The sequence below is a fragment of the Toxotes jaculatrix genome, chromosome 6, assembly GCF_017976425.1.
Source record: "Toxotes jaculatrix isolate fToxJac2 chromosome 6, fToxJac2.pri, whole genome shotgun sequence".
NCBI classification, from domain to species: Eukaryota; Metazoa; Chordata; class Actinopteri; family Toxotidae; genus Toxotes; species Toxotes jaculatrix.
The window spans coordinates 28,635,758-28,649,625 of NC_054399.1; the positions used below are offsets into that span (position 1 = coordinate 28,635,758).

At 42.7% G+C, this 13,868-nt stretch overlaps 1 protein-coding gene across 4 annotated transcripts; it reads left to right on the forward strand.

Annotated features, from left to right (window-relative positions):
• The first annotated feature begins 2,338 nt into the window (after nt 1–2,338).
• pde6d (phosphodiesterase 6D, cGMP-specific, rod, delta) lies at nt 2,339–13,868 on the forward strand. Of its 4 annotated transcripts, none has more exons than XR_005894243.1 (6): nt 2,339–2,581; nt 9,717–9,805; nt 10,357–10,482; nt 11,927–12,032; nt 12,342–12,487; nt 12,633–13,125. XR_005894243.1 is itself a non-coding variant. In XM_041041281.1 (6 exons), the coding sequence occupies exons 1-6, from the start codon at nt 2,532–2,534 to the stop codon at nt 13,154–13,156; spliced, it is 603 nt and encodes a 200-aa protein (XP_040897215.1). In that variant the 5' UTR covers nt 2,339–2,531; the 3' UTR covers nt 13,157–13,868. The 4 variants fall into 4 exon arrangements, 2 of the variants coding, with proteins under 2 accessions (XP_040897215.1, XP_040897216.1); XR_005894242.1 differs by having other exon boundaries at nt 12,986–13,122; XM_041041281.1 differs by having other exon boundaries at nt 12,342–12,402; nt 12,986–13,868.

Consider the following 13,868-nt stretch of genomic DNA (forward strand, 5'->3'; position numbering starts at 1 on the left):
GAATGAGGCTAATGATTTTCAGTATTTATCTAGTTGTCAGCAAATCAGTGACACGTTCATTACGTTGAACATAGTGTGGTTTATATTGAGTCAGTCCCACATACACCATCATACTCACCAAATGAATCTAATCATGAAAACAGCTCTCAACAAAGCCACTGCCTCCCACTGTTTGAGTTTGTTGTCGTTGTTCCTTTACACCTGATCAATGATACTTGTTTCCAGTCGTGCTAAAACTGTGTGTGCACAAATGAGGATTGTAAAAAAAAAAAAAAAAAGCATATGTCATATGTAATAGAGCAGAGGTTGGTAGTGTTTGTAATCTATGGATGTGTGTAAGGGAGGTGTATTGACTGTTGAGTGGTGCAGCAAACCAAACAAACAAAGGCAGGCAGACCGAAGACGATGCCCAGAAAAGCAGAAGTCCTTGATGTACCAGCTAACTCCACCTGCCAACTACAGGCAGGGAGGAAAGTCAGCAGAATGAGACAGATAGGTAGGACAGTGGGTGTCTCCATCTGCTGTAACGTTCTTGGCTCCCTTTAACATGTCGAATGTGTAAATGACACAGTTGAAGAAAGAGGCGCTATCACATAAGACTTCTGGACTAAGATTCTGGAGCCATGGAAGTCAGGCCCTGCACAAAGCATGAAGCAGGAATTAGCAGTTGAGCCATTACCTCAAGCAGATATGAGGGTTGTGTGTGAGCACCGCTAACACATTTACCATGTTATCATACCAGGGTTACTCACCTGTGTCCTCGTCCTCCAGCAAAGGTCTGCTGTGGACCCCAGAACAGTTCTTGCTTCCCTGACAGTTTCATGTGGGGGCAGCAGCGTCTCATACAGATAAGGGTTATTGCTCGATTGATTTATTATATGTAAATATTAATTTGCCCAAATAGCGTTCATGTGCATGTGCACAGTGAACTTAGCCACTGATGGTTCAGTTCTCCTGATCAATCAGTAGGTGGATATTTAAGGGACAGTCAATAAATGTCCACACAGGGGACGAAACTGACCTGAGACTCCTCACGCATTCACATTTAAAGCCAACATGACAATCACTTCCTGGACAGCAGTGAAGGAAGAGGCCATCCTCCTTTAATAGGTGCACACTTAACCATTCTGCTTCTCTATTTTAAGGCCATGTAGCTATCAATACTGCTGTGAGGGGCTTGTTTGTGACTGTGTTGATCAAAGTGTTCCCTGCCTGCTGCTCAACAACAACAGCTAACAGAGAAGGAGGTCACAAGGAGACGAGGAGTGTTCCTGGGATGATCACACGCAGCTAGCAGCCATACTGCCATAATGGGAAAACTGGCATTTGCCTGTTGGGGGGGTAGAGGCACATGCAGAGCTATTGGTGCCACCGTGTCTGCAACCAGTACACTTGAATTGGACACTGGAGTTGGAAGTGATAGCTAATCTTAACATGATGGCGTCAGAGTCGAAGGAAAATCTGATAAGGCAAGAAAAAGAGATAAAGAGCAGAGAGATTTCATATTTTTGAACCGAGGCCTGATCCCTTTGTGCTAAGGTTGGGCCACAGTGAGAGAGAACTCATGGAAAGAACTGCTTTCTCCAAACACACAATGAGAAAAATTAAACTTTGAACAGAAGAGCAAAGATCCCAGTAAGACTGAGAACAAAAAAAAAAGAAAAAAGAAAAAGAGGAAACAGTGTAAGAAAATACACACTGACAACAACCCAAACACGAGTGACATCCATCTCTCCACCACTTACGCCCAGGCTGAAACATCTCACTAGAATGGGCTGCCATGACATTAATGGTCCCTCAGAAGATGAAGCCCACTGACTTTTGTGATCCTCTGACTTTTCCTCCAGCATTGCCAGCATTTATTGGTGCATGATCTTTATTGCGCCAAGAAAACATTCCCCACACCACCACACCACCACCACCACCAGCCTGGACTCTTGACACAGGGCAGGTTGGGTCCATGGATTCATGCTTTTGACTCCAAACTCTGACCCTACCATCTGCAGCCTTAGCAGAAATCCAGATCCATCAGACCAGGCTATGTATTTTTATTTTTGTTTTTAACATCACTGTGACTAATTAAAACATGAAGATGTGTGGAACATGCATGTGCACTTTTTAAGTGAGTAAAGAAGTGGTACACTCACCGACCATCCAACCGTGGCCACGATCACCCTTCACAGAGTGTGTGTGTGTGGCGTTGCCCCTGGTGACGCGTCTCCATCCAGTGTAGCCCCACCCATGCTTCTCGTTCTCCAGCTGTGATTGGCTATTACGAGTAACCCTGTGCCTCTGACTGGCTAGGCTGGCTGTCAGTCAGGTAGCTGGGTATATTTAGCTGATTGCATTATCGGATCAGATTTAACCTGCAGTGCAACAATATAGAGTTAAGTACTCTTGTTTATGCTATTTTCAGGCGAACATTAGTTGCAGTGTAGTTAGATAACTAGTTAACCAAACATCAGCAGCAGCTTTGTTATTTCACTGGATCCTGGGTTTTCTGTGAGGAACGTAAACAGACGATTTCTGAAATGTCTTCAGACGAAGACAGGGCCAAGGAAATTTTGAAGGGCTTCAAACTGTATCCTTTTCGCTGTTTGTTTGGTGAAGTCCTGCGAAGGTTAGACACATAGCAATAGGCTAAATGGCCTGTCTCATGCTAGATAACGCCATCTAACATTAGCAAGATGGTAGTAACATCTTACGACTGTTGCTGTTGTTGTTTTACAGTAAGGTTAGCTGCAGTGGCTAACCTGTTAGTTCCCTCTCTCATTTGAAAACATAGGCTGCACAGCTGATATTTGCATTTATTTGATGCGATAAAATTTAAATGTTCCCGTGGTTACGAAGCTAACTAGTTCACATCGGACTGACGGCCTGTTAGCTGAAACAAGTGGCCCTGCCCTGTGGCTAACCTGCCCGGCTAACTGCTCAGTGTGGCAGCTGTAACGATGAATATCCTATTTGGTAACAGTGCCATGCGATGGAGATAAGGTTGAGACTCAGGCTGTCAGATACCGGTTGTTCCCTGTCAAAGTTGTGCTCAGTGTTAGTAGGTAGTAGTTAGTAAGTGTTACCTGTGTGAAGTAAAGCTGGTTTTCGGGTTGATGGTTCATGTGCGTGTTGGAAGTTGTCAAACGCACGTGCGTCCCTTTCATGATTGGAAGTGATGCCTTAAATATAAACAGTAATTTCAGCGTATGTTTAAAGTCACCTATACTTTATATCACTATCCACAATTTTATTGTAGTGTTTTAAGATTTTGAATGTTTTGGTTTTTCTGTTATTACTGTCAGAGTTGTACTGTTGTTGTGATCCAGTAAGTTTTCAGAATATAAGAGAAATGACTTTGGAATGAATATAATTTCTGTCCATTAGAACTGAACTAGGGTTTATTTTATACATATTCTCCTGCACATCCACAATAGGCACTTTTAATGTTCTATGTTGTTGTGGTATTTACCTGTATTAGATAGTACACAGAGGAGATGTTGACAGATAGCATGGGAAGACAGGGGTAATAGAGTATGGCATTTAACAAAGGTCCCTGTGATGCTGCATTTGTATGTAGACCACTGGGTCAACAGAAGACCCTGGCACTTATATCTGCAATGCTGTTAGTTAGCTGATATTCTCACCTTTCACTTCACGTTGTAGCACTTGTTCTCATTACACTTTGATGCTTCTGACTGTGTTTGCTTATAGTTATACTTACACTGCTTAGTGTAAGATCATCTACAAAACACTTCCGTTGTGTATTCATTTAAGTCTTGTTGAACATATTAATTCTCTCAAGATAAAGGTTTCTCTGTTTCATTAGTGTAAATGGAAGCACGAAGAGAAATGTTATTTTCTGTTCATGTTAATGTGTAGATTTACATTTTAAACTGTGAGGTATATGTAGCTAAATACACTAAAGTTTTCTTGATATTGGAACCTTCATCTTCTCAGTAATCGATCTGGGTTCTGTTTCAGATAACCGAAGGGTTACGTTTATCATAGTCCCATTATATAGTGATGGTCAGAGAACAACTTATTAAGATGCTTTTGGGAAACAGGACAGTGGCTTTTTACCCCTTCTTGTCAGTAGACACCATGGTACTCCATGGTACTTAGTCTAATGATGACAGTGCAGAATGACTTGGTGTGCATGATAGAGTAAACCACTTGTGTTGTCGGACAAATCCAATCAAGCTGGGGCCTCTGCCTCTTTGCAAAATGATAGAAATTAGTTGCAGCCCAGAAAATAAACAGCAGACATTTACTGCCAGGCTTCCTAAAATGACATCCATATTTGGAACAGCAAATCCTGTCAGTGGTGAATATTCTACACCGTCCGAGTTCTCAGCAGAAACCCTGCCTGTTAGTGAATCAGTGTCCTGCAGATCCAAGGTTCCTCACTTTGGCTGTGACACGCACAACCAAGCTTTTGAATCCATTGGTCCACAAGGTTTTGCATGACATGCATTTCATCATCTGTCCATGTCCAATATTTATGAACTTGCAGACCACATGTGCCAACAAATGTAAGTGAACACGTGTGTGTGTGTGTAAGCATACACTAAGTGTCCGTCCCTGTTTTGGAGTATATCCGGCCCTTTAAGCTGATCCACCTGATCTGAACCGGAAGGCAGTAGGCTGATCTACTGATAGTCTTAAACCTTCAACACAACATAATATAATTTTGCATCAGTTAAGCTTTGAGGTCACCTCAGCCTCGTTATGATCCACGCGTCTTCAGGCAGACACTCAAATTAACTTTAAGCCTTGCTGGAAAATTTAACCCCAAAGCATCAAGGAGGTCCAAGAGCTTGGAGCTGGCTCATCAATAGAATTTTGTTTTTGGTCATAGCAGTCTGCTAAAAGTTATTTCCTTGTGCATTAGAAGTTTCCACGCACTGTGTTCCACATTTTCAATTACCCTTTACCACCTTAAGTCACACATTTTTCAATTGCCATTAATCTGGTAAATTTGTGTTTTTAATCCTTGTAGAATACGTTATTTCTATGAAAGGAAACTTGAGCTCTGTATCTCGAATGCAGTAGTATGGGTGGAGCCATCATGGCAAGTTGATGCTTTCCATATTACTGCCTGGACTTCATGTGACCATGCAGGACTGAATTATCCTCAGTAATACCCTCTAGAACAAGCAGCAGAGCAGCACACAGCACGGTGCTCTTACTACAGCAGGCCCAGTGCTTTCCAGCCGGTGAAAACCTGCCCATGTAGCTTTTGTTAGTTTAGTTATTTAACTATGTATGAAATGTGCCCCCCTTACTTACCCCAGCATGTACAAAAGCTGAAGGTACGAGTGTTTGTGTATGTTTTCGTGGTAAGGACAGGCCTTTTGCTGTACTGTGGTAATGCCTAAATCCATGATTTAGTGGAACAGGGATTTACTACCTTCTGTCCTTACAGCCTTATTAAAGCCAGCACAGAGGCTAAACAGCATATCATTTTCTTTTATTCTTTTATAGTCTGAGTTTATTGTCATTCTGAGATAGTTGGGGAAAAAAAGTACCTCGGTTGTTTTTTTGTTTTTGTTTTTTTTTGTTTTTTTTAAGGAGAGAGGTGTGCACATCCAAACATCTTCAAAATAAGAAATATCACTAAAAATAACTGAACCTGCACACTCTGCTTTTGCTCCCATCATTTTCTTTTTCATTCATTGCTGCAACAGTGAAAAAACTATGGTGGAGTATGAACTAGTATTTTAGGCCTTCAGTTTCTAGAAAGCTTTCTGTCATTAGCGTACAGCTTGTTATTTAAGATATTAAGATTTAAGATGTTTAAGATGTTTCTTACTGAGAGTGACAGTGGAGAGGGAAGCAGCAGAAGTCACAAAGCAGCAGTCGAACCACAGAGTAAGACCTTTCACTTTCCTCTGGGGCTTTTTCCAAGAAGCATGTTCACTAAGTTACTTACAAAACTCTGCTGTGTAAAACCTGAAACATGGACTGAAATGGACTGCAAGTGAAAGCACCAAACATTTCATATATTTGTAAATGGAAGAGTGTGGTGATTTCCATGACTAATTAATCCGAAGCAATCGTCAGAGTAATTGATAACAAAGGTGTGAAACAGTAAGTCAGTACATTGTCGTTACAGCCCAACATGAGGTACAGTTTAGTAATAATGACCTATCAGAGCGCTCTGAATGCCAGGTACAGCTCGGTGCAGGTGATGGTGAGATGGGAGTCAGTGGAAATGTGTGTGTTGGTGATTAGACTGCTCTGTGCTCACCTTCTCCCCTGACTGTCTGTAGTGTGGCAGGGTTGGGCTCAGTTTGCTTTGTAGTTGCATGCTTTCTTTGTGTCTCATGCAAAAGGCAAAATTCATCACAAAACTGTACACATAGCAACATATTACTATAATGTTAAATAATAACAGTGAAGCTTTGGAAACCACAGGCGTGGATGATTGGATTATATTACACAGTTTACATGTGTTTGTGGACCAAGTCTCGCTGAGCTGTTGAAGTATTAATTGACAGAAATGAAAGCTGGTGTCTGTTCAGCAGAAGTGTGTTAGAGCTGTTGTTGTGTTGTGTTGTGTAAAGGCTGGGGTTAGGAAGCCACCTGTACTTTGAGCCATTAGTGCGTCTTTAAAAATAAATGCAGACTAAACAGTGACAGCAGCTTTTCACTGGGGGCTCATTAACGTGTGTGTGTTCTGACAGATTTGTGCAGGCACCCTGGTGGTTTGCTCACACACACACACACACACACACAGCCTGCAGCTGGGCCTGGGGAGGCTGTGGTACAACCTCGTTTGATGTTGCTGGAGCTTAAATCACCTGCTGCGTAAGATTTTCTTTTGTGTAGATTGAGAGGAAGTGATTTGGAGGGGAATGAAGGAAGGAATTCAGATGTGAACAGTACATGTGGGTGGACATGTTTCCCACTTCTTTTGTTGGTGTTACTGTAAGGCCACTGTCAGAAAGGACATCCAGCTAAAATGATGCATGCTTTTTTTTGTTTTGTTTTGTTTTGGTGACACGTTTAGAGATTACAGTACCCGACCTGGTGAAAGAGCATCAATGAGAAGGACATTGCAGTCTGGCCTGGATTATTCTGGAAGGTGTGGAGGATGATCAGTTAGATGTAGGAGATTGGATTTAGTAAGACTTGAGAGGATTAGAGAAACCATTCAACTCAGCACACTTTACTAAAAAGCCAGAGGAAGAGATGGGGGATGGTGGATGTGGTAGAGCTCTGCTCTTAGCGGGATCTGACCTCTGTAGGTCCCCGAAGGCCAGTACAGCTCTAACAGACATGGAGTGAAGCTCCCTGTAGGTGATATCAGAAGAGCATTAAATAATGATACAATATAATCATGTACATATTGATCATTGAATTACAACCAGCAGCAATCCAACTTTAATGACTCCATAAGTCAACGCTGTAAGAAGAAACTGATAGATGAAAGCTCTGATGTGGAGATGACTGAGACGGTGATTTGAAATAGTCACAACATTAACAGAATAAGGAAAGAAGATCCAGTGAAGTTGAGTATTTTGAGGCTTTTGTTGACTGAGATTCTGTGTCATGATCCTGATTCACACTGGCACTCGCACAAACTTCCCTTCAACATTCTTGAAGGAAACTTTTCTGTATCTTCTAAATCTTTTTCAAACATTTCCTCTACAACATCCTGACCAGCTGGGTTTATGACTGTCCAGCTCAGTAGTATGAGCTTAGGACGAGTCCCCGAATGCACCGGTACCCACCTGAAAGCTGATGTGCATAAGACATTTTGTCCTTTCTTTGTATTGATTATTTATCTGTATGAGTTATCACGTAAGAGTTTGAATGCTGAAAGTCAGAGACCTGGAGCTCTGGAGGCTGTGTGTTTTGAGACGGTTGATGGTTGTGTGGAGGTGGGATGAAGGGTTTCACAGATGGTGTGGAGTCGAGTGTGTGTGTGTGACACTAAGTAGTATCTGAGTGTGACAGGATGCTGAGTGGACGGTCTTCTAGAACAGAGGGCTGTAGGACGATGAGTCTTCACTGGTGTCCCTCAGTCTGATATCCAAAGATAAAATTAGCCTTTCTCAGCTTTAGGTGCTATCAGTGTGCTCTGCAGTCTCCCACACTTGTCTTCAGTCTACCACCAGCAGTCATCATGATCAACATAAAGTCAGACACTTTCAGGTGTTACACGTGCTTTAATCAAACCTCCAAACTACAGTATAGCGTATATAGTGAGCAGAAACCATTATGATTTACACAGTCAAAAAGCTGTGTGTACCTGGATACATCACCGACAGTAATAATATGTATGTTGATGCACTGGTGCCTCCAAATATGACCTGAGTTGTGTTGTTGACTGTGAAGACAACAGCATGAGAAGCTGTAGTGTAGAGTGGAGTCACTGACCAGGTCCTCACACGCTGTGACTGACAGCTGCATTGTGTTAGTAAGTGATTGCGGAGATCAGGAACAGCTGACCGACTGACAGACTGACGGGACAGCTCTCAGCCAGCACAAAGGCTGCTGCAGCGTCCTCTTCCCCTCTTACACTCAGTATTAGCATTGAACAGATAATAAATGATTAAATTATATGATTAAAGTGTGCATATGTTCTTTCAGCGTGCTCTGCATACCTCTGTTCTTTCAGACAGTTTAGTAGTTTGAAAGTAAGAAAGTGATGGTTTGCACATCAAAGGTCTTCTGGAGATTTCCTTTCTTGTCTTCTCGTGCATACAACAGTGGATAGAGAATATACGGTGTACAATCAATACAAGTTCTGTTCCTATGGAAACCCATTTTATTTGTCAGCCAGCTGACCACAGGATTTCAAAAAAGTTGCTTGTTGAGAATATTAGAAAGTAAAGTCAGTTAACAGAATTATTATAGTTCATGGCAACTCTGGGATCACTTTTAGGAAATTTTCTTTATAATTGAACAGAACAGAAACTAATGAGATAATATAGAATAGAAATTAGACAAGGCCATTTCAGAAGCTCATTAGATACAGTATTTAGTGCCAGTTGTTTTTTCATTTTAGCTCCACCAGTTGCCACTTCTTGTCTCCCCGCTCTGTCAAGCCGGTATTTACCCCCTCAGAGTTTGCACACTTTGGTTTCATTTACCAGTTTTTTTAGGAAGAGCCCTGCTGGTTCCAAACTTTTTCCTTTTCATTTCTGAGCTCACTGTGCTCCTGGGGGACTCTCAGAGCTTCAGAGGTGGTTTTATACTCTTGCTCTGATCTGTGCTTTGCTGCTATTTTGCCACAGAGGTCCACAGAGAGTTTGTTGGACTTTTTTTTTTGTGTTAAAAGTGAAAAGGACAGGGAGAGTTAAACATTTCCAGTGTTACAGAATCACTTGTACAGTGATGCCATTGTTATCACGGGCAGCATATTGTGATAGTTTTCCTCTGTGAGTTAAACTGTGATTGTCAGCCCTAATCTCCATCCTCCCCCTGTTATCCTGAACAAAGGTTCCTAATCTGCTTACTTCCTCCATCTGAACAACTCTGAGCTTACTGCTTTTCCACCACTGCCTCGTCTCACCTTTTTCAGATTGGATGTGATGACATTTCTTGGTTTTACTTTTAATTCTTAAAGTGCGAAGAGACGGATGAGTGCAGGCTGATAACACAGGAGGGGTGATAGGTGTTACAGGTGGAGTGTTTAAACTATTCCGTGAATATTTCACTTCAGTTTGTGTATTCTTTAGTTCGGTTGGTGTCTCTTAACCTTTTCCTGGCAGAAACTGGATGAATCTTCGGGATGCAGAAACGGGCAAGGTGCTGTGGCAGGGAACCGAGGACCTCTCTGTACCAGGAGTAGAACATGAAGGTACAATCACACACCAAACCTAAACTGGACACACACACATACACACAGAGTGTAGTGTATGTCTCATAGCAGAACAAGTTAAAAGCTTTTAGAAATTTTTATTTTTTCCAGCTTTCTTTCCTTCTTTCACAGCTTCAGCCAACATTCCCAGCAGCTTAGAACATCTGTAACATCTGCTCTTGAGCTACATTGCTGAGAGCTGTGGACATGTGGCCTTTGCGAGTCACAGCTTTACAGTGAAGAGCAGGGGAAGCCATATGAGCTGTCAAGCAATGTTTTTAACACTAAAGAGGGTTTCAGTGAGTGTGTAGCTACAGACCAAACACACTCTGCTTCAGTTTAATGGAAGCGGTCAAAGTTTAAAGGGGAAAAAGTCACTTGAAAACAAAGTGGTGCTCTTGTTCACTGAGGTTTACGATCAGTCACATTTCACAGCTGAATAAGATGCAGGTCTCGAATCCATGTTTTTGCCTCTGAATCTCTTCTGTATGCTTCCACAGCTTGATCTTGTTGTCAGCATAGTTAACTCTAGTCTCTCCCCGTCTCTCCAGCTCGCGTCCCGAAGAAGATCCTGAAGTGTAAAGCCGTGTCCAGAGAACTGAACTTTTCCTCCTCAGAGAAACTGGAGAAATTCAGGCTGGAGCAGAAAGTTTTCTTCAAAGGACAATGTCTAGAAGGTAATCAGGCAACACACTGGACAGATCTGCAGATGGTTTCAGGTTATTCCACTGATCTACAGGTGTCAGTGATGTGCCAGTGCCTTCGATGGTGGGACAGGTGGGACAGGTGGGAGTGGCAGGGGTCTGAAATGATAACAGAGGTTGTGACAGGGGGAAATAAGGCAGGAAGGGATGAATGAATGAACTGATGAAGAGAGAGAACTGTGACAGATACCTGAAGCAACACAAAGCTGACCCTCACTGCTGAACGAACCAGGTTATTTGAGTCACCTGTCCTACGTTGTTACTTAACAACAGTTATTGCAAATAGTACATGTATTTCATTAACATTTACTGCTGATGTGTGGTTTAACGCCTACTGCTCATGTAGTACCTCACTACAAGTACTATGTGGATGCAAAATACTCTAATATACTTGGTAAGAATAGGATGTAATATGGGTTTGTAAATTATTTTCAACATGGTTTTTAAACCTGAGCGGCCACATTGGAATGAACTGACTTTAAGCAGCAAAAGATGTGTTATGGATCCTTAGTCCACCATCGTTGCTCTGTGCTACATCCTGGAGCTCCTACTCTGAGCCGAAATAATCCAGCATTCAACAGAAAATCAGCTTTCCAGCATTATTTTTTTCTTCGTTGTAGAGCAAACAACCAATCAATGAATTGAGAGATCAATGATAACAGTTGTTAACTGCAGCCCTACTAACCACAGCAGATCAGGTATTGGCTGTGGATCACAAAGGAAAAGGAAAATGAAGGGAAGGATGGGGAAAAACCCCATCTGATGAACCTTACAGAGAAAATTAGATTATTTTACACATTCTAATAATAATCTACCAAAGTGATTTGAGAGCCATGTGTAGCTGTTAATGTTGAACACAAGGGAGGTTTTGCTTTGTTGTCTTTGAAGTCTTTACCAAAGCACCATGACCCTGCTCCTGCTTTTGGAAAGCACTAATATCATCCCTGAGGTGCCCTCAGACCTTCAACCTCCTGCTCCACCTCACTGTTCATAGTTCAAAGCATCATGTCCAACAGTCAGCTCAGTTAGCTGTGTTGTAACGTGTGTGTTGCTGTGTGTTTGAAGCACTGTCCCCTAGGGGGCCCTGCTGTACAGAGGTGAGCTTACAGAGAGCTCCCAGGGGACAACACACAATCCACACCAACACAACATGTTTATGTTGCTGGTTTCTACCAGAGGAAAAGGCTCTGAAACACCATTTAGACCATTATGGTACACTAACATACAGGCACACGCAAAGACCTGGAAATTTAAAAAGTCATTAAAAAGAAAATGAAATTAAACTAAATAGTTTGGAATGTGAGGTGTGTGTGAGTCAGCAACATCAGTACCTAGAGCACAACAAGCTCAGGAGCTGTGATGATGATATTGTGTCTCACTGAGTCTTTTCCCTGTCTGTGTCTCTCTCTCCGTCCAGAATGGTTCTTTGAGTTTGGTTTTGTTATCCCTAACTCCACCAACACGTGGCAGTCTCTGATAGAAGCGGCTCCAGAGTCCCAGATGATGCCGGCCAACGTTTTAACGTGAGTCTCTGCTCAGACGATCTTCGTCTTTTCTCTCTGTTACGTTTCCGTTGTGCCGACTCGTGCAGTACATCGTGACCTCGTCGCCACAGTTTCATCCCATGCAGCTGTGATGCTGTTTTAATTCAACCTTGAGCTACACAGAATGAGCTGAAGGTCTGGTAACACAGTGATATGACCACAGTGAACTCTGACAGGTTGTAACAGAAACAGTCAATTTAGAGTCAAACCAACAAGCTACATAAACGAATTTAAAAGAGAAAATAAAGGTGAACGGTGTCTGTGTGTGTGTGTGTCTCTGTATTCCAGTGGAAATGTGATCATAGAGACCAAGTTCTACGATGACGACCTCCACGTCAGCACCTCCAGGGTACGACTTTTCTACGTCTGACCTCTGAACCATGACTCTACCTTCCAAAATGCTGACGTCCTGCCAAGGTCTATAAATTACCAAGGTTAGCTACAATTTGCAGCCATTGTTCATTTTTGACTCGGGATCAGCACGTTTGGGTGAAACCCAGCTGTGGTCCCACAGTCAGTGAAGTGAGCTTTGTGTTTGGTTGGTCTTTTGTTTTGTGTTGACCTGAAAACTTCTTCTAGACCTTGGGAGGAGAGGGAAGAGGAGGAGAGAGGACTCTGTTGTCCCCCCCCCCTGTTCCAAGATCATCTCCCTCTGCACCCCCACCCCCCCCCCCCCCCCCTCCCCCCAAGACTTTTCCATTGTAAATACATTACCTCTGATCTCAAGTCAGCCAGGGAGCCACACTCTGATATGACACAATTTGTGCTTTTTTTTTTTTTTTTTTTTTTTTTTTTTTAAATTCTGCCCTCCCTCTCCAAGGTTGCATTTACTCAGGAACAGAACATTAGACTTGTGACCTTCTGTGATCTGATCTTCTTCTTTCTGTGTGAACGTGGAATCACTGCTGCCCCTGTGTCGTCCGTTTAAACAGGAGCTGAACATCCGTCTCAAATGGAAGCTGCAGCTCAGCGTCTCTCCTGAGCTTCTCTCGAGAAGTCTTCATCATAAAACACTAGATAACATGTCCTCCAGCTGTGTCCCATTCCAGAGGCCTCCTCCTGTGACTGCTCCTTTTCCTGACAGAGTACATCATCATTTATAGAACACGACAGGTGTAATGGTGTGTAGTTCTCAGTATCCCAAAATCCTTTGCACTAGTCAGTTTTGGTTTACCTGTCAGAAATTCAGAAAATTGTTCTGTTCTCAGAGAAATGGAGGTTATGTTGATTCATTTGGACACATTTACTTTGTCAGACCATCATGTCAACTCTGAAATTTCCTCTCTGATGAACTGATGAGGACTTCCTGAGTGCACTGGTTCATGGTGGTCTCTGTGAGGCCAAGTATTGGAACTGCTGATGTAGCTTTAGTCCTCTGTGGGGCACACCTTCGCAGGCAGCCTCTGAAGTCGGACACAGCTTCTACCAACCACACCTTTCCTGTTTTCTGTCTACACGGCCCAGTGTAGAGCAGCGTAGCGTGATGGAGGACCAAGCGCCTGTTTTCATTCCTGCCTAACACGAGAGCCGCTGGTTTAACTGGATCGCTTCTTGTCTTGTGTTGTTTGAAATGAAAACCTTGCACAATGTTATCATGATGACACCTGTGTGAAAAGCACTGTGTCTGAGGGACATTCATCAGCAAACACAAGGGGGGGGGGGGGCTTCAGTACGTACATTTATGTGCCCTTACTTGACTTTCAAAGGTACGCTTACTTAAAAGATTCAACTTTCGACTAACCGGTCATCAGGTGTAGACCGAGACGTGCATCATTTCTCCACAGTAGATCACCTGTCTATAATTTTATCCCAACT